The sequence below is a fragment of the Phaenicophaeus curvirostris genome, chromosome 13, assembly GCF_032191515.1.
Source record: "Phaenicophaeus curvirostris isolate KB17595 chromosome 13, BPBGC_Pcur_1.0, whole genome shotgun sequence".
NCBI lineage: Eukaryota > Metazoa > Chordata > Aves > Cuculiformes > Cuculidae > Phaenicophaeus > Phaenicophaeus curvirostris.
In genome coordinates this window covers 3,090,934-3,108,545 of record NC_091404.1, presented here as the reverse complement: position 1 = coordinate 3,108,545, position 17,612 = coordinate 3,090,934, and the positions used below count along the sequence as shown (strand labels likewise).

General features: G+C 44.2%; 1 protein-coding gene across 1 annotated transcript; it reads right to left on the bottom strand.

Annotated features, from left to right (window-relative positions):
- Nucleotides 1-2,212: 2,212 nt before the first annotated feature.
- On the bottom strand, nt 2,213-17,214 carry LOC138726282 (homeobox protein CDX-4-like). The gene is made up of 3 exons (XM_069867923.1): nt 16,785-17,214; nt 6,359-6,504; nt 2,213-2,467 (listed from the first exon to the last, which is right to left on the bottom strand). The coding sequence occupies exons 1-3, from the start codon at nt 17,212-17,214 to the stop codon at nt 2,213-2,215; spliced, it is 831 nt and encodes a 276-aa protein (XP_069724024.1).
- Between the last annotated feature and the right edge of the window lie 398 nt (nt 17,215-17,612).

Genomic DNA, 17,612 nt, shown 5'->3' with positions numbered 1-17,612 from the left:
TGTACATCAATAAAACTGACAAAGTTCCCCTCTTACCTTGGGAAAGTCTAAATCTGGACATTATTATTGCTTTTTCTTTAATATTCAAGCAAGGTTCTGTTTAATTGGCCAATGTGAGACTGTGTGTGTGTGTTCACTGTAAGTAAACTATCTCCAGCACTTTAATATTCAGGCAAGGTTCTGTTTAAGAGGCTAGCGTGAGGCTCTGTGTGTGTTCACTGTAAGTGAACTATCTCCAGCATTTCCCTCTGTACGCAGAGTGGCTGTTCCATGTATTTCCAACAAATTCCTCTTTTGGACTCATTCCCTGCATACTCTCCTGGGAGAACGGTGTTTTGGTGTGGTTGCCATGCTCATCAGTGTGGATGGTAAATCTTTTCTGTTCACACGTGCTGTTTGTCATGTTCCGCTTTTCATAGCGCGGGGGCACCAGGAGGAATCTTTCTGTTGCTGAACTTTGAATCACAGTTTCTTCATCTCATTTGTGTTACCTGTGCAAAGCTCCAAACTCCTCTTGCCAGCAAGCGGAGCAGCATTATGAAAGGGAAGAGTGGGAATTGTACAATGTAGATATTTTACTCTTACTTGGTGAGACTCCTTGCAGCCATGGAATGATAAATAAAATTCAGCAATACTGAAACCTGTCAGCTGCCTGAACCATCCCACACTCACCATTCTCTTCTGCTTTTTGTAAGTTTTTTACCATCACCTTGCCTTTAAATCTGGTATTACCATTTAGTAACAGATGAATCATGAAAATCCGCGTGTTCTCTTGCTACAGTAGCTGACAGCACATTGGAAAATTATTACGAAAAAAGGTAATTTATTTTAATGTCTTTTATATACAAGGTAATTTTACATTGCCAACACTTTGATGACCTAATAGTACTATCTGTTATAATTCAGGAAAACCCCAAGAATGTAGTGCCTATATGACTTAATGAGCCTAAGTCTTATTTGCAACAGTGACAGGGATATTTAGGAGGACACCTTGAAAATTAGTGAGACTAGGAATCCTAAATGTCTAAATTGCTTTTGCCAACCAGGTTATAAATTCCCACATCACTTGTGTGCTTTAAAAGTGTTCCCTTTGCAGACAAGTTCCACACATGCTATTGTTGATCATCTTAGGAAGTACCTAACCCGCACTATTCCTGTGTGCTGAGTACCTGCCGAGCTCTGCTGGTACGGAAGGGAGCAGCATTTCAGCAACTGAGACCCACTTAAAAAATGCTGAGAGCTTATCTTTAAGTGAAATATTTGTTTGCTTTGTCTTTCATTGATTTGGCTTCTCAGCTTTTTTTCATGTCACAATATATCTGAAAGCTGGACCAAATCTAAAAGCAGTGGAATGCAATTATTGCATTTTTATTCGTGGGCTAGCCCACCCGATGCAATGCAGTCCCTCTGTACAATACCTACACTTCTTAAAAGGATTTCCCCCCGCTTTGCCCTTTATTTTAGGTTATAAAATGAGTCTGATGTGATTTTTCTTCTGTCAGAAATGAACTTGGGCCAAGGCTCACAGTTCCAGAATGCTATTGAAACGTTTCTGAGTGCTTGCAGAGTGCAGGTTTATACCAGTGTGTGGAGCGTTAGAAATCAGACCTGTCAAACCCAAACCATCCCTGGCCTTTGCCCTTAACATGTAGTGAGTGCCACCACCACGACCCAGGCTTTCCATCAGGCGGGTCCAAACTTATAGGCCAGGCTGTCACTTATCAAGGTCCATGTGTAAAGTCCATGAAAGTGAGATGAGTAGATGGAACCTGGGTGGAGCTCAGAGGAAAAGAAATACGCTCTTCACCTAGGGGCAAGGGACAGGCAGAGCTGCTGTTGCTGCCTCAGCGATGCTGTATCGCTTGTGGCTAATTTTGTGCTTTTTTGCCTGCAGTGTACTGTAAGAAGTGGCCGTACCTGGTCCTCGGCTCTCCTGCCCACCCACTGTGTGGCTTGTTTCCTGGCACAGACTCAGCAGGGCATCCTCTGGCAGAGGCTCCCTGCACCTACGCCTCCTGGGACACGGCAGTTCCCTTGCCCTTGGGAACTGGGATTATCGTGCAGACCTGGCAGTGGCTCTGAGTTCCTGGTACTTGAAGCGATGTGCACAGAGCTGTGTCCTGCTGGGGCCTCCTCCAGCTCTGCTCTCTCTCATCCCGTAGTGCTCCGTGGAGTTCATAGTGTTCGCTCTGCAGTGGCTCTCCAGGCAGCCTTACTGCGAGGCCACCACCTGCTGCAGGTTCCCGTTGTGCTGCAAACCATTCATGGGAAGCGGAGCTGGAGGAGGTGGAGGGGGGAATAAGGAGCTGGGCATTTCCGAATGAGTCTGTTGGTCAGGAACTGGCATCGGGCTCACTGAGCCAGAGTCACTCTGCATAGAAGCAAGATTGTTGCCATCAAAATGAGTCATTTTCTTCTTCATTAATTTTCTTTCTTTGGCTCTGCGATTCTGGAACCAGATTTTCACCTGCAGAGGAGCAGAGGAAAGGGTTTTTTTCAGTTGCTGATAGTGTGCTAATAGCATGCAGTACTGTACACTGTCAAGGGTGGTAGGAACTACCAGTTGTGTGAGGGCCAGCGAGAAAGGCAATGGCAAACTGAGACAATGGACTGATAACAAACAGGTAGTCTTTCCTGTATGGTAATAAAATTCTTATGAACAGCTTAATAAAAAGAGGGTTTCTTTAGTGTTAGTTTTATTTTAGCAGGTATCTCTTTATGGAACAAGCTTTGGGTTTAGGATTTTTTTTTGGTACAAAATCTAACAGAACAGGATCTCATGTGTCACAGTGATGGCCAAAAGCATCTGAGAATATCTTCACATTGAAAACTATAAGCCCTAGTCAGAGCAAGTCAAGAACTGAGGCCCAGAAGCATTCCTGTTTGGATGCTGCACATCATTTGGGCAGCTCCAGTGTGTAAGGCCATGGAAATACACTCCTGAGCAGAATTGCACCAGTGCAGTACTTGGTAGGCGATGTTACTTCCAGGATATTGCATGAGCAGTGCCTCAACAACTCAGTGCCTTTTATGGCATCGTAGATGGAGCCCGACTCTGCTGCTGCATCCCACCCAGTCCACTGCTTGATGCCACAGCCACTGCCCTGTTATAGGGACACAGTCATCTTTTGGGAAGAAGCTCTTTACAGAGCTTATGGGTTTTGGTTGGGATGGGATGAGGTTGATGAGTAACGGTCAACTGAAAATACAGCAGAACTTGTTCAGGTATGAAAGGGTGAATGTTCTATGCCACCTGAAATGTCTGTGGATGTGAATCCCCAGTACTGGATTTAGAGCAGTGCACACCAGCTGCTTATATTTGGAAGTGGCTCTGTGTTATGTCTAGTCAGTGTAATGGGTCAAGCTACCTCGTTCAGATATGTTGTATTTTCTTGCTGGTGTTCAGATGGCAGAGGAAAAACTTCTGTCGCTATTTTCTATAACCCAAAGAAAAATCAATGGTTTGCTGAGAAATAGTGATTTGTTTCGTTATTCTTTGCTAGAAGCTAGAAAGGGAAAGAGAATGATGATCAGAAAGGAGGTAAAACATTAAGAAGCTATAACATCTGTGGCTACTAGGTTGTGTTTTAAAAGAAAACCAGTGCTGAAGTCCCACAAAACATCTTAAGGAGTCTCTGACAGTCTCAGTGTTATCCCTGGGGCATTATTATTCCCATGTTACAGCTGAGGAATTCAGATACTTAGCAAGTTTGCAGACGACACTAAGCTGGGTGGAAGTGTCAATCTGCTGGAGGGTCGGGAGACTCCAAAGGGATCTGAACAGGCTGGACCACTGGGCAGAGTCCAATGGCAGGAGGTTTAACAAGGCCAAATGCCGGATCCTGCACTTGGGGCACAACAACCCTGAGCAGCTCCAGACTAGGAGAAGTCTGGCTGGAAAGCTGCCTGGAGGAGAGGGACCTGGGGGTGTTGGTTGACAGCGACTGAATATGAGCCAGCAGTGGCCCAGGTGGCCAAGAAGGCCAATGGCATCTTGGCTTGGATCAGAAACAGCATGACCAGCAGGTCCAGGGAGGTTCTTCTCCCTCTGTACTCGGCACTGGGGAGACTGCTCCTCGAATCCTGTGTTCAGTTCTGGGCCCCTCACCACAAGAAGGATGTTGAGGCTCTGGAGCGAGTCCAGAGAAGAGCAACGAAGCTGGTGAGGGGGCTGGAGAAGAGGCCTTATGAGGAATGGCTGAGAGAGCTGGGGGTGTTTAGCCTGGAGAAGAGGAGACTGAGGGGAGACCTCATTGCTCTCTACAACTACCTGAAAGGAGGTTGTGGAGAGGAGGGTGCTGGGCTCTTCTCCCAAGTGACAGGGGACAGGACGAGAGGGAATGGCCTCAAGCTCCGCCAGGGGAGGTTCAGGCTGGACATTAGGAAAAAGTTTTTCACAGAAAGGGTCATTGGGCACTGGCAGAGGCTGCCCAGGGAGGGGGTTGAGTCACCTTCCCTGGAGGTGTTTAAGGGATGGGTGGACAAGGCGCTAAGGGGCATGGTTTAGTGTTTGATAGGAATGGTTGGACTCGATGATCCAGTGGGTCTCTTCCAACCTGGTTATTCTATGATTCTATGATTCTATACATGCAAAGCTTGTGGAAACTGGAATTAGGTCTTTTAAATCCCAGGCTACCATTTGAGACATTTGGCAGTTTGTTTTGTTGTCTTAGTCTCCAGAATGTCATTTCAGTACCAAATGATGTTCCCCAAAACCAGTCTCAAATGCTCTCAGACCTCTTGCATTCTGATTATGCTGAAAGCATCTTGTTTCACCCATGCGTGGAAAGATGAAACAGTCTGAAAACCAGACTAACATCTGTTTCAGAATTTCCCTCTGGCTTCAGTGTTCTTACCTGCCTTTGAATTTAGAGTTTTGCTCTGGTTTGTTATTACACGGAGATGCAGAATCAGCAGCAGAGATCCAGAGAGAATGGTAGTAGGCAATTCAAGGTTGCCTGCCAGTTACCAGGTGGCTACAAGTCAATACAGGTCTGTAACGTCAGACTAGGAGCCAACATGGTCACTGGCACCTCTCTGACTTGTTCTTCACCTGCTGTCCTCCTTCCTTTTAGGATTTTTTTCCACTGTTCAGTTGTTGTGGGAGTAACTCTTGCCCTGAAGTCTAATTTTCTCTCTTCTTTCTTGTCCTCACTATCTCCTTTATTTCTATATCCTTCCTATATTAGCAATGCTTCATTTTGCATTTTCTCTTCTGTAGATATCACATCTTTCCTTCCTTGTCTAAGCAATTGTTCAGGTTCAACTTGGCTGGACAGTGCTGTAATGAGGTGGGTCTGGAACCATCCAAGCTCAGTAGAGCTTATAAAACGATGGTGAATAAGGCATAATCTTCAGTGAATAATACTGAATAATAATGGACTGAGAAATCAGTGCTGTGATGGGTTGCAAACAGACAAGGCAGCAAATGGGCTTATTGTGTCCTGAGATCTGTTTGGGGAGGTCCTGCAGTAAAGCTTTTAACTGTCTTGCATCTCACTTCAGTGCTCTGGCTCAAGAACTCCCAAGGGACACAGGACTTGGGGTGCTTGGCCCATGCTGCGAGGTCTTTGTGGGAGACCCTGCCTGGCACCTCGTCTCCGTGGCTGGTGTGAGGCAGCAGAAGGGCTCGAGAGCCAGAGGTTGCCGGCGTGCTTTGCTTTGGCAGCGGCTGGCGCGGGCTGAAGAACGCGACACAGAGGGGTTCCAGAACAACACTTGTGTGTCTTTTGACCAGAAAGGATTGTGTTTTGGCTGATGTTGTGAGAATAGATGTGGAATTTGGAAGGGGTAGGAGGAAATAGAGGTAGGAGAGCGGTGTAGGCCATATGTAGGGAATCTTTAACAAAAGGTAAAAGGCAGCCAGAGAACCAAATACCTTCAAATGTCCTGGACCTACTTGGGCTCAGCACTTCCATTCTCTGCTAAGAGTGACCCTTTTGAATCTGTTACGGGATTCCCATCGACTTCAGCAGAACCGGGACTTCTGCTTTATAAATGTCAGCAAAAAATTCTCTCTGCTACCACTACCCCAGTAAGACAGAGAGCGTGTGTCATTAGTTTTAAACTCTTGTTTCTGAGATGAGAACTGCGGGTAAGACTGGTGTTTGCTTTGTCTGTGCTGTTGCAGGGTGCTCCCATGTCACTATAAGTGCTGAAGCCGTGATGATGGGATATTTAGAAATGAGTGCAGGTCACTCAGGGGGACAGTTTGAGTTCCTACCCTGTAAAAACGAACCTCGTCACAGCGTTTGGTTATTGGAGTCATTAGATTTTTGTGTTCTTAACCAGTAGGGTTATGTTCTCCTCAGCAATAACAAGTTCAAAGGCAATCCTGAACGGGTGATCCATACTCTACCTGTCTCTCGGAAAGCCTTAGGTTTGCAGCAAGTTCAGACTTCCTCCTGATTGTAATGTATCTGTTGTAATGAAATTCCTTCTCTAATTCTAATCTCTGATGATCTGTGTAAACCACACGGTACTTCTCTCTTGTTCTTGTTTTACCTGTTTTGAAAGAAGAACACATTGCTTGAAGCTAGGATTTTTTAACTTTAGTAACACAAAATGTCTGGCTTTACATTTGTAAATGTTTGTGGGTGTTTTAGGCCTGATTCTCTATGCACTTACCCAGAGCAACTGCCTGGACTGCTGTGGACTCAGCCTTGATTTACAACACAAGAATTTCATACCATCAGATTTTGGGTTTGCTCCTTAGTAAAGAGATGATAAGATGCTTCTCATATCCTTTATCACCCCTGTGTTATCATTAGGGAGAGGGACAGCGTTCCTGTTAAGAACAAGGAGCCAGGAAACCTGGCTTCTGTTCCCAGCTTAGATGCAGGCTTCCTGCTTGGTGTGGAATTGCTCTATTTCTGTCCCTAAAGCTGATACACTGCTACCTGCTTCAGAGGGAAATGGTGAAGGCACTTTTACTGTGTTAAAAATACTGAGAGACACCAAAGTTCCTCAATTCTTGCTGCTAGAAAAATTAATACAATATTGTGATTGTTACTGCAATTTAAAGGTTGTTTTGTTCCTTCAAATCTGGCACAGTCTGTCTGTAGCTTGATAACAGCACAGGGAGTAGTAACATAGATTTTCAGATGACAGTTAATAAAAAGAAAGCAGTACTACTGAACAGAGGGCATTGAACAAGGGTAGGACCGCAATGTCTGTTCCTCTGCAGGCAGCTTCTGCATCCTTTCAGCTGTGGCTGGAGAGGCTGAAGCAGATGCAGCTCAGCAGCGTCTGGGTCATTACAAGGTAATGGCACATGACAGGAGCCAGTGAGCACACATGCGAGCAGCTGAGATTTTATGGGTTCCATACAGGATGATTTCTGAGGACAGAATATGTTGGCAGTAATGAAAGAGTTTTGCGAATGAGAAAGACACTGATGCTGCCTCTCTCACCCACCTTTCCTCTGTCTGTAATGTTCAGTACAGCAGAGAGCAACACCTTAAAACCAAGGCCCTAGAGCCCCAGCCTAAGGTCTTCCTTAATTTTTGAAAGGCTGGATCATTGTTGTGCTAACACTAGTGTTACCTGTTCCCTAACCACAGTCTGACCCTTCTTTTTTTTTTCTTTTTTTTTTTTTTTTTTTTTTTGTGCTTCCTTCTCTGTCTATGTTTATATGACATTTCTTCAGCTGTTTCTATGTAGACTGTGACCTCTCTGGTCCAGGGGATCTATTTTTAGTTTGGTGGTTATTTTGCAAGCTGTTCTGCTGTGATACTGTAGGTGAATCATTAAGTGAATTGTTGCGTCCTTGGTGGTCATTATAGCAGAACCAGCCCCCTTGGGTTCAGGTTCTTTCAGATAATGCACAGAACTCAAGCCACTTTGTGGCCAGCTGCCTGTGACCAGCTGCTGCTGCTGCAGATGTCACTTCATACAGCAGCTCGTGTTTGCTGACAGAACTTTTTCTGAAAAGAATGTGTGTGTGTGCATGTTTAGCTCTTCACAGGACAGGTTCTTCAGACTCATGATGACTGCATTCCTAGTAAAAGCAGTTAATTTTGAGTGGAAAGGACTGGAATAGATTTTCAGGCAGGGAGCTGGTCCAGTGTTAGTCTCTGAGTAGATCCCCACGTCATGACATGGCACAGCACCCCAGAACTACCAGTTTCCCTCAGCAAGAGAGGAGAGCTAAAGCTTTCCTCCTTCAGCGGGTCACAGGCCTGATATCTGCTCAGCCCCTCCTTCCAGCTCCTCTTGCTTTTGAAGTTAAAATCACACCCAAAGAGCAGAATCTGGAAGTAATGCATCCCTTAATTTATGATTTAGTTTTGTGCGTTAATGCTTTTGACCCCCTCAGTGGAGGCAGATGCGATGTCTCTTGGCTTTAATAGCAGAACATAGTTCAAGTTCACTTTGCCTCCCACTTGCTGCACACACTGTGTGGCAGAGGCTTGAGAGCCATCTCACTTTTTTCTCTCCCAGCATTTGGCAGTCAGGACTTCGCTACTTGCAAGGATTTTTGGCTCACCAAGGTATGGTTTGCATTGGAAGTTTCTGCAGGCTCTGCTCCTTTTTGTGCTGTTTGTGTAGATCCTAGATACAGAACTGTGGAAGTCCTGCTCAGTGCAGTGCTGGGGGTGGATAATAACTAGTTCACCCTACATGACAGTGTTTCTCTAGGACTCTTCCCAGGCTTGAAGAACAAGGTCTACATCACAATTTGATGCTTCAGCTTCCGTGCACCATGGTGTTCAATCCTGGGAAAGCACTAGACGTTAACAGTGAGTTTACAGTGCTGTGGGCATTGACGCCATCTGCCTGCTTACCTGGACTATTTCAATATGGAAAATATATTTGTGCATGTTTGTGTTTATTCCTTATGCTGGAGTTTGTGCTCAGTCCATGCAGGCAAACCCACTTTGCCTCAGGTCTGTTACCTTCCCTGTGAGGGGGCTGCTGTGCTGTGCTTGGTTGGAGCAGATACACATGACATTCTTGTTTAGCTTTGCTTACCCTGGAGAAGATAAAGCTCCAGGGAGACCTTGGAGCAGCTTTCAGTACTGAAAGGGGCTCCAAGAAAGCTGGGGTGGGGCTCTTGATCAGGCAGTGCAGGGAGAGGACAAGGGGGAACGGTTTTGAGCTGCAAGAGGGGAGATTGAGATGAATTTTTAGGAAGAAATGTTTTGGTGTGAGGGTGGGGAGACCCTGACCCAGGTTGCCCAGAGCAGTGGTGGCTGCCCCATCCCTGGAGGGGTTCAAGGCCAGGCTGGATGGAGCCCCTGATCCCGTGGGAGGTGTCCCAGCCCAAGGCAGGGGGATGGAACTGGATGGGCTTTAAGATCCCTTCCACCCCAACCTATTTCATGATTCTATGGCATTCTCATCTCAGAGGCATTTCTATCACTGGGAAACTGTAGTGAAAGCAGAATTAGCCCAATTATGTTTACACTGATAATCGAGTGAAAAGTGCTGTTAATTGTACAACATTATGGTAAGAATTTTAGAATCTGTAAAGAACAGCAGTGACTCAGTTTAGCCCACAGAAATGCTAGGACATTTGTTTTCATTCATTGGAAGTGTAAATTGTTTGTTTAACATATGGTCACCTGGGGTGCTTTAATGCCTCGCTTGGTATTTTGTAAGTTTTGATCTCTCCAGCCTTGGGTTTGGTTAGGTTTTTTCCTCTTTAAATGAGAATTCTGGGGCATTCTGTGGGACAAGATGTTTAAAATGTTCCTTAGGCTCCTTTGTGTTGTTAAGATGGAGTGAACAAAAGAGCAACAAGGTGATCTTATCTTGAACTCTATTCTCATTCAGAAGCCAGAGACAAATATCAGCTGTTGTTCTGTTGCCAAAACAAGGGGGTAAACTTCAAGATAAACCTTCCTGTTTCTGGTTTGAACCCTTATTATCTGAGTTAGGAGAGAGTTGGGAGTTTGCTTTTTAAACTGAAGAATAAATGGAATGTATATCGAAAACAGAACTTTCTCCCATGAAATCCTTTCTTTTCATATCAGTATCTTTCAGTGTATTTTTAGTAGGAATGATAATATTGTGTTTCTCTTTGAAGGAAGATTAGGAGCTTTCATATCTAGTTCCTTTCTTTAAAGTTAGTTAAGAGAATAAATTAAACAGTAGAGAAAAGCAAAAGGGGAACATTTCCTTCCTAAAAGTCAGCAACAATCTGAGGAAGATTCTCTGTGATTTGCCACATAAATCTTGTCTTTAATAATTTGATTTGTTGCGCAGAGGAACACCCTCTTGTGAGAGACAGCAGAGGGAGCTGAGATCTGCCAGGGTGGAGAGGACTCTTCGTTCTGGCAGAGTCTGTTTTAGTCTGTTAGGCCTTCACTCAGACTCTCATTGATGTCCCTGGTGCCTTTTTCAGATGCTGGGTCAGGATGAGCCTGCACATGGCATTTCCTCACAAAGACAAGACACACTTCTCTTTGCCAAAGTTAACAAACAGCAGCAATGAAGCCTATTGCTAAATCATTTGGGACTTGAGGCTCTGAATTCCATCTGTTAAACGGAATAGATGCTCTCTTGCATTCTGAGCCAAATCTTGCAGACCTTCTCCTGGTTTTATTTACAGTGGTGCAGTTTATTTCAGGAGCAGTATTACCTGAATCACATCTGAGGTGAGACTAGTGAACCCACTGCAGACAGCAGAAGGGCTTCTCAGCCTTCTTTAGGAGATAATGGTAGAATTTAATGATGAATGATAACAATTAATACTGTTGTCCAGTTCTTTAGGCATATCCTGCTTATTTTACTCACTTAGGTGAGTGAAATTACCCACATTTAACTTTCTGCAAGTGAAATTACCAACATTTAACTTTCTGCAATCGTAATTAATCTGTTAATGACAGATTATTGGTTTAATCAGCAATTTATGGGAGTTTTGTTGGCAGTGCTTTCTGCCATGGACAGTTCTCCTGTGGAACTACAAGTGGTTGGAGAGGTTGTTGGCAGTTGGGTGATAGAGATATGAAACGAAGGAGCTTTGCAGCAGCTCCCTTTGTAGTGTTCCTGCCTTTGTGTGGGGAGGGGGCTTTCTGGCATGAATGAGCCGCTCCAGAACAGAGTCCTGTCAAAACCCTGTTTTGCCAGCAGTGATTGTTGGAGACTGTACCTTTGGAGTAACGCGAAATAGGACACTGCAGGCTTGGCAAACTGCTCCTGAGCTGCAGTTTAACAATCCTGTTCCATCACACCCACTCCAGCAATTTTTGTGACTGGCCAAGTTTTGAGTTGGGGGAAGGGAACAGCTTCCCATTGGCCATAAAATTCACAGAGCATTTCTTCTGAAGACAATAAAGCCGGGAGAAGGCCTCTTTATTTGCTGTGAAAATCATCACCCTTTCCGGCAATATAACTCCTGAAGAAAAGAGGGAGAAGGAAGAGACAAGAGTGCATATCAAAGCGAAGAGAAGTGTTGAAAGGGTCTGTTGCCTCTATATGACAGATAGGCCTCAAAACCTCAGACAATGTAGGCCAGGAAAGGTAAAAAAAAAACCACCATCGGACCTCACAACTAGTTTACAAAGCAAAATGCATTAGCATTAGAACTAGCCCGGCCCCTCTTGCAGTGCCTCCTCTCTTAACTTTTCAGAAATACTCTTTGTCCACTGGAACTGGCATCATTCATAATATCCAGAAGCTGCCTGAGAGTTAGGCACAAGGTGTTTTAGCATAGAATGATGTGGGATTCTTGTTGTATTACTTACAAAGCATCCTAATCTGGGTCCCATAGTTTAACACTGTTTCAGGGGAGGCTATGTCTGTACTTGCTGACTGGAGGTCCCTTTAAATCACCTTAAGAAATGTGAAACAGCTTTTTGGCCTGAAGGTATGCTCAGTTCAGATCTGCATCTTTATGTTAGCTCAGAACTGAGAGAGAGATTAGTGCTAGATTTGGAGTTTATAAAGATAGGGACTGCCAGAGAGCAGCTCTCAGTTTGGTTTTGGGACTATCTCTAAAAATTTATGCAGTTTAGAAGTGTAGGAAACGCAAGGAGCAAATTCTCCCTAGTACAGTTTCAGTGCCTTCAGTGAAGGTTGAAACAGAATTAATTTTAAATGTTTTGAAGATGGATGTTGTGCTGCATATTCTGTTCTGAGAAGTTAAATAAAAACAAACACACACTGCCATCATGTTAGAAACTGTTCCATGGATCCAGCCCTGTATAATTTAAGTGAGAACATCCCTGCTAGCAGTGCTATTCTGATGAGCAGGGGTGGTCCAAAGCTAGATGCAAAAGGTTTGTGAAATATGGTGAAACTCAGTGTTTGTATTTTCTGCTGGGTCTTGATCATTTGTTGTCGTTATGTGTGTTCAGAGGATTCGTGCTGAAATGAGCAGAACAGGACCTTAGGATTGGAACCTTCCAACAGACTTAAAGAATTTTCCCTTCTGTTCTGACTCACATTTAAAACTCTAACATTTCTATTTTGGAATATGCTATTCTGCTGTTGTGTGGTAAAGCTCTTTAGCCGACTCCTGGCCTTGGCTTTGTGAGTGTAGACTTTGCTGTTCACATTCATCATCCAGAAATGATTGAATCCAAAGCAGGGGTATTTTGATCATCCTCAAGCAATGACTGGGCAGACTACCCTGCATGGATTTGGTTTGGCTGAGGGACCCAGCCTGTGGACAGTGGAAGTGGATTCCTGATGGCAAGGGCAGGGAGAATCCCATTGCCAGTGACTACAGAGACTAAGAAGCAAGTGGTAAATGGAACTTTTTTCCAAGTGTTGTATGTCCTTTAGGCATTCAGCATTTTGCAGGAATGGCTTCTTAAAATGCTTGTTTCTCTTCCTAGTTTCAGAGAATATAACCTCTTCCTTCCTCACAGATGAGATGCTGTGTGTTTACAGTGCTTTTGGTAGTGGTTCCATCAGTGCCTGCCATCAGCACCGCTGAAACTGTCTTTGTCTCTTAGAGTGAACTTTTCTTGAACAGCAGTGACAGGAGAGTTGTCATCTGTAGGAAAAGTCTCTGCTTAAAATTAGTTTATCTGTTTCAAAACTTCTTCCCTCCCTGTTTTATGGTGATGTAAGTGAAGACCTTGTGCTGTACATTCAGCTGTGTGAGCAAGATCTCATGGCTGCTGGAACTGCCTGACAGTTCACTGTTCAAACTCACTGTTTTGGGCACAGCTTTTTCACAGATATGTGCTGTGTTCTGATGAAGGAAGAAAGTCAAGTCTGCTCCTGCAGACTTGTGAGCGACTGCACACCTCTGTGGAAAAACTAAAATCAACAGGATGAGATTGGGAACTTATTCTAAGGTAGCTTTATTCTGCTTCCCATCAAAGAATTCTCCTGTAACTGTGCTCTGTGTGTGTGTGGCACTGCCACCTCGAATCCCTAGGTGTCTTGGCTTTGTTCTCTCCTCTGTTATGCATACCAGGTGCCTTGGCTTTGCTCACCCTTTCAACCTAGTGGCTTAGGAGAGGGGATATGAACGGTATAAGGGTTAGAGAAGGGTCTTTTTCCACCGATGTACCTGGATGAAACTACTCAGTAGTCAATGTGTTCCTTCTCCAAGCATTCTCAGTCAAAACACACTTGTGTTCTGTATCCTGAACACCCCCAAGAATCCAGTGACCAGGCACTGGATCCTGCGGGCACTGCATTTAGGATCAAGTCCCAGTCCCTCCAGTTCTAAAGCTGCAGGGACAAACATTCAGACATCCTTTAGCCAGAGAGAGAATGATGGATGAAAGCCTTGTTAGGTCTTTTCTGCAGGAAATGCATTCCAGTAACACTACACTAGGATGATAGCATCACATGAAATGCTGAGATCTCCAGTGATTTCACATAGCATAACCTCATAAACTAAACACCAATTGCACACATGGCTTTATATTGGATGTTGGTTTTAAAATTACAGAGTCAGGCTTGAAATAATTGTTCCAAATTAGTTTTGTAGATGACAGAGCACCAAGAAACACACAGGGCATGAGGCAGTGGTAGGGATTTCAGTGAAGGCTTTTGTTACCTGTCAGGTGGTGAAGCCACAGAGCACCAACAGGAGAAACTAACCTGGAGATGGAAGTGCCGTTGTTCATAGGATTTGTTTTCTGTTATTCACACTGCTCTATGTCAGTAAAGCCTTTGGGGAAAAGTGTCTCCCTATCCTAAAGGGGTAAGGCTAGAGGAACATTCTTGCATGCTTTCAAGAATACCTTGCAAAAATCGCTTGCCTTAATAGTTATTGTTTCCTAAGTTAAATATTATTATTGATAACTAGTATTTTGCAACAAGTAATGAACAAATAATAGCATTCGTCTCATTAGTTTCTGTTCTGATTACTGCAGGGAAGTCTGAGCCTCAGTTTTTCCCCTCTTTAAAATAGTGGCTTATATCTATTTCACAGGGAAGGAAAGCTAATAAATAGTAGGCGATTCATTCACTCTTGTCTGTGCACACCCTTGACTGAAATTCCTACAGTTCTTGCCAAAAGGTAATGCTCAGTGTATGTAGGCAGCTCTAGGGATGGAAAAAGCATTGGATTCCAGCTAAGAAAATACTGGGGATTTAGATCAGGATCCAGAAAACACCACTACCCCTTGCAGTCAGCCTCGACACGTGTTTGAGGTTACTCACAATCCTTGCATGCTTAGAACGGATTTCACTGCAGTGCATTGCTGTCTGACATTGCTGTGAGTGGGAATTGAAAGAAATTATTTTACTGTTTGGAAAATGGGGAAACTCGAAAGTGCTCTTGCTTTTAAACTGAGGACGAGGAGCAGGTGAAGCAAAAATCACCAGCTCTGGTGAAGCAGATCTATTGGCACTAAGCATTCCTGACCGAGCAAAAAAATTAGAAAGAAAGAAGCAGCAGGAGAGCTTCTTGTCTGGATTTTCCCCTAAAGCATGACCCAGTGCCTATTAAATGTCTGGACAGGCTCCCACTGTCTTCAGAGGGACTCACACTGGACCACGGGTACGTGGGGTGTGTGTGATCATGCGACACGGTGATTTCTTCAGTGCTTTTGGAGGGGAAGATGCTCACTAACTTGTTAGACCATTCCAGACAGCACTTCTTATGGTTGCTCTGACCTGTCCAGGCTTGAAATGTGGAAATTCAGAAGCGTGCTGCTCAGCCAGGCATTTAGAATGTAATTGTCTATTGCTCTCTCTAGATATTATATCTATTTATTATATTGATATCTCTCTCTCACACACAATGCCCCCACTAGAAAAGGGACAATGCAGACAAATCAAATCGGGTCTTTCTCTCAGAGAGGATGCAGTTTAAATCCACAGGAGCAAGAGGCAGTTGGGTAAAGAAGAGAGGAGAAGTAGTGGGTTTTTAGCAAGTATTCTGCTATCTGTAAATTACATCATTTTGAGCAACTCCCTTGGCCTTGTAAGGACTACTCAAAAATAAGCTGTCAGTTTTTGCAAGATTGGCTCTCTTTTGTTTTTTCTTAGGTGGAATTCAGTGAAGAGCACAGAGGATTTAAAAAAAAACCCAACTGCTCTTTCATCCCCCCTCAAACTCTTCTTCACAACCCGCTCTGATTGTCCTATCGACCTCTATGGACTCTCTATGAACTGAAGTTGTGGTCAGCAGGAGTGAGGATGGCTCAGTCTGTCCATATCAATTAGATGCATTATTTTAATGCTTTCTTTTTGCTAAAGCATGTTTTAAGTAATTACTTTCTCATCAGAGATTTATTTCTGTACTTGTTTGGAAAACTGTTCTGTCCAGGCATGTGTGGAAGAAAGCTGGGGTGGGAAGAAGGGCTGAGGGGAAAGGAGTCTTCCTGGGATGTGACAGTGAAATACTGGAAGTGTCTTGTTAGGAGAGGCACTGAGCATCCCTAATTTCTGCTGATCTTGGTGCATGTCAGAGCTGCTCAGCACTTCAGAGGATCCAATACTTCTATATAGTGGGCTGTGCCTCTGTTCTTTTCAGGCAGTTTTCCCTCTTTTTCATGTCCTTCTCCCATTTCTTGTTTCATATTTTTTTTCTGTTCTTACAAGGCACAGATTTTTGGTTTAGGGTTGTTTTTTATTTTTTATATTTTTTTTCTGTAGTCCCTCATTGCAATCAAACGGAACCTTTTCCTCATGCTTCATGCCTTATTTTTGCTGGTTAAATAGTTTGAAGAATTGTTTTGTGCTTGTCAGCTACCATGCATGAGAGACTGATCTGTCACTGTATTAGCTGATTGTGTTTCTGTGGATCTTTGTATTCCTGCATATTCGGAGAGCTACTGCTACAAAGCAATGCAAGCTTTTCCTTATCATTCCTGTTTTAAAGCACTGACTCATTGTTTGATCTTGCACATCTCATTCTTTTTCAGTGGTCTGAGGTTTAGAGAGGTTCTTTCTAATACAAAGTGTTATTTCCACCCCTTACTATATACATTTTTCTTGAACTTTTCATCTGTACTCTAAATCTTGAGGAAAACAGGCAAAGTATTGGTGGTGGTGAAGTACAGTACTTCCATCATGATTTCTCTCTGCAGACATGCTGCTTCCTTCCAATCTACAGGACTCCTCTTAAAAGCAGTTATTTGATATCACAATTTTTTAACATCTGAAGTGAAAATACTTGACTAAGGACTTAGCTTTTCATTTGCCTCAGCAGTAAAGGTCATGAAAGAAACAGAAGGAATGGTCAGCTGATCAAACCCAGCACCCAATAATTGAACCAATATTTAACTGCTAGCAAGAGAATCCTTCAGAGCAGTTTGGACCTTTCTGTACTCTTCCCTCTAAACGGGGAACCTGCCAACCCCCACCCCAGCTACGCAAAAAAAGGTAAAATCTCTTCTCAACATAAAGCATTAGTGCCCTCCTACCTGTAGAAGTGGATTGCACCGTTTTCCTCATCCATTCGTAAGAGCTGTGCCTTTGGCTGCTGGGAGAGATTTGCTGTGCATTAATTGTTTCTACAGGCGGCAACCCCCCAGCTCCAGCAGGATGGAGGGAGCTGTAATCAGCAGAGCTGTAGGAGACCTGGGTGGGAGGCGAGCCATTGAGCTGTGCCGCAGCCACCGTGCTGGAAGGTCCTGGGCCGTAAGCGTTCCAGTCCTCTCTCTGTGGGCCGTAGTGAGATCCCCAAGCTCCCGCCGGCTGTCCATGGGTGTCCAGAGTTGGCACATGATGATATCCCATGTAATCGGAATAGGCTGGAGTAGACACAAAGTTCTGCACTGGCAGGTTGCTGTTCCCCCTCACAGATCCTGGGTACATGCTGGTCTCTTTATCCAAAAGGTAACTCACATACATGATGCTCACAGCCTGGCTTTGTCTTGCTGGGACATCCTGCTCCTCACAGTTTGTTTGATCTCTCTTCCCCTCCTCTTTCTTTCTCTCTCTTTTCTAGCCCTGCCTGGCTCTATAAATGACTTAGGCTGGCCCTGATGTCCCTTTACTACACATGATTAACAATGGTTTTACCAGGTGCTGGTGGTAACAGTTTACTAAGGTCCTGCCTGATGTCACAGATAACTGCCTGCCCCAAAATTACATTTGCATTCAAATGAAGGGCTGACCATGCAGGCAACCCCACCTTGCTGCTAGTTCCAGTGCTTCCTTTCTCACAGATCCTTTATGTATTGCCATCCTGGTTCGATACTTTTGCATGTGGTTTGCAGTCTGGTGGTCCTCAAGCAAAACTGCGTGTG

Excerpts from the sequence above, each read along its gene's own strand:
- LOC138726282 (XM_069867923.1), bottom strand. The coding sequence starts at position 17,214 with ATGTATGTGAGTTACCTTTTGGATAAAGAGACCAGCATGTACCCAGGA. Across the intron at positions 6,505-16,784 it reads GGTGCAATCCACTTCTACAG|GTAAAACAAGAACAAGAGAG; the intron begins GTAGGAGGGCAC and ends CTTTCAAAACAG. Across the intron at positions 2,468-6,358 it reads TAAGGCTTTCCGAGAGACAG|GTGAAAATCTGGTTCCAGAA; the intron begins GTAGAGTATGGA and ends GCTCCTCTGCAG.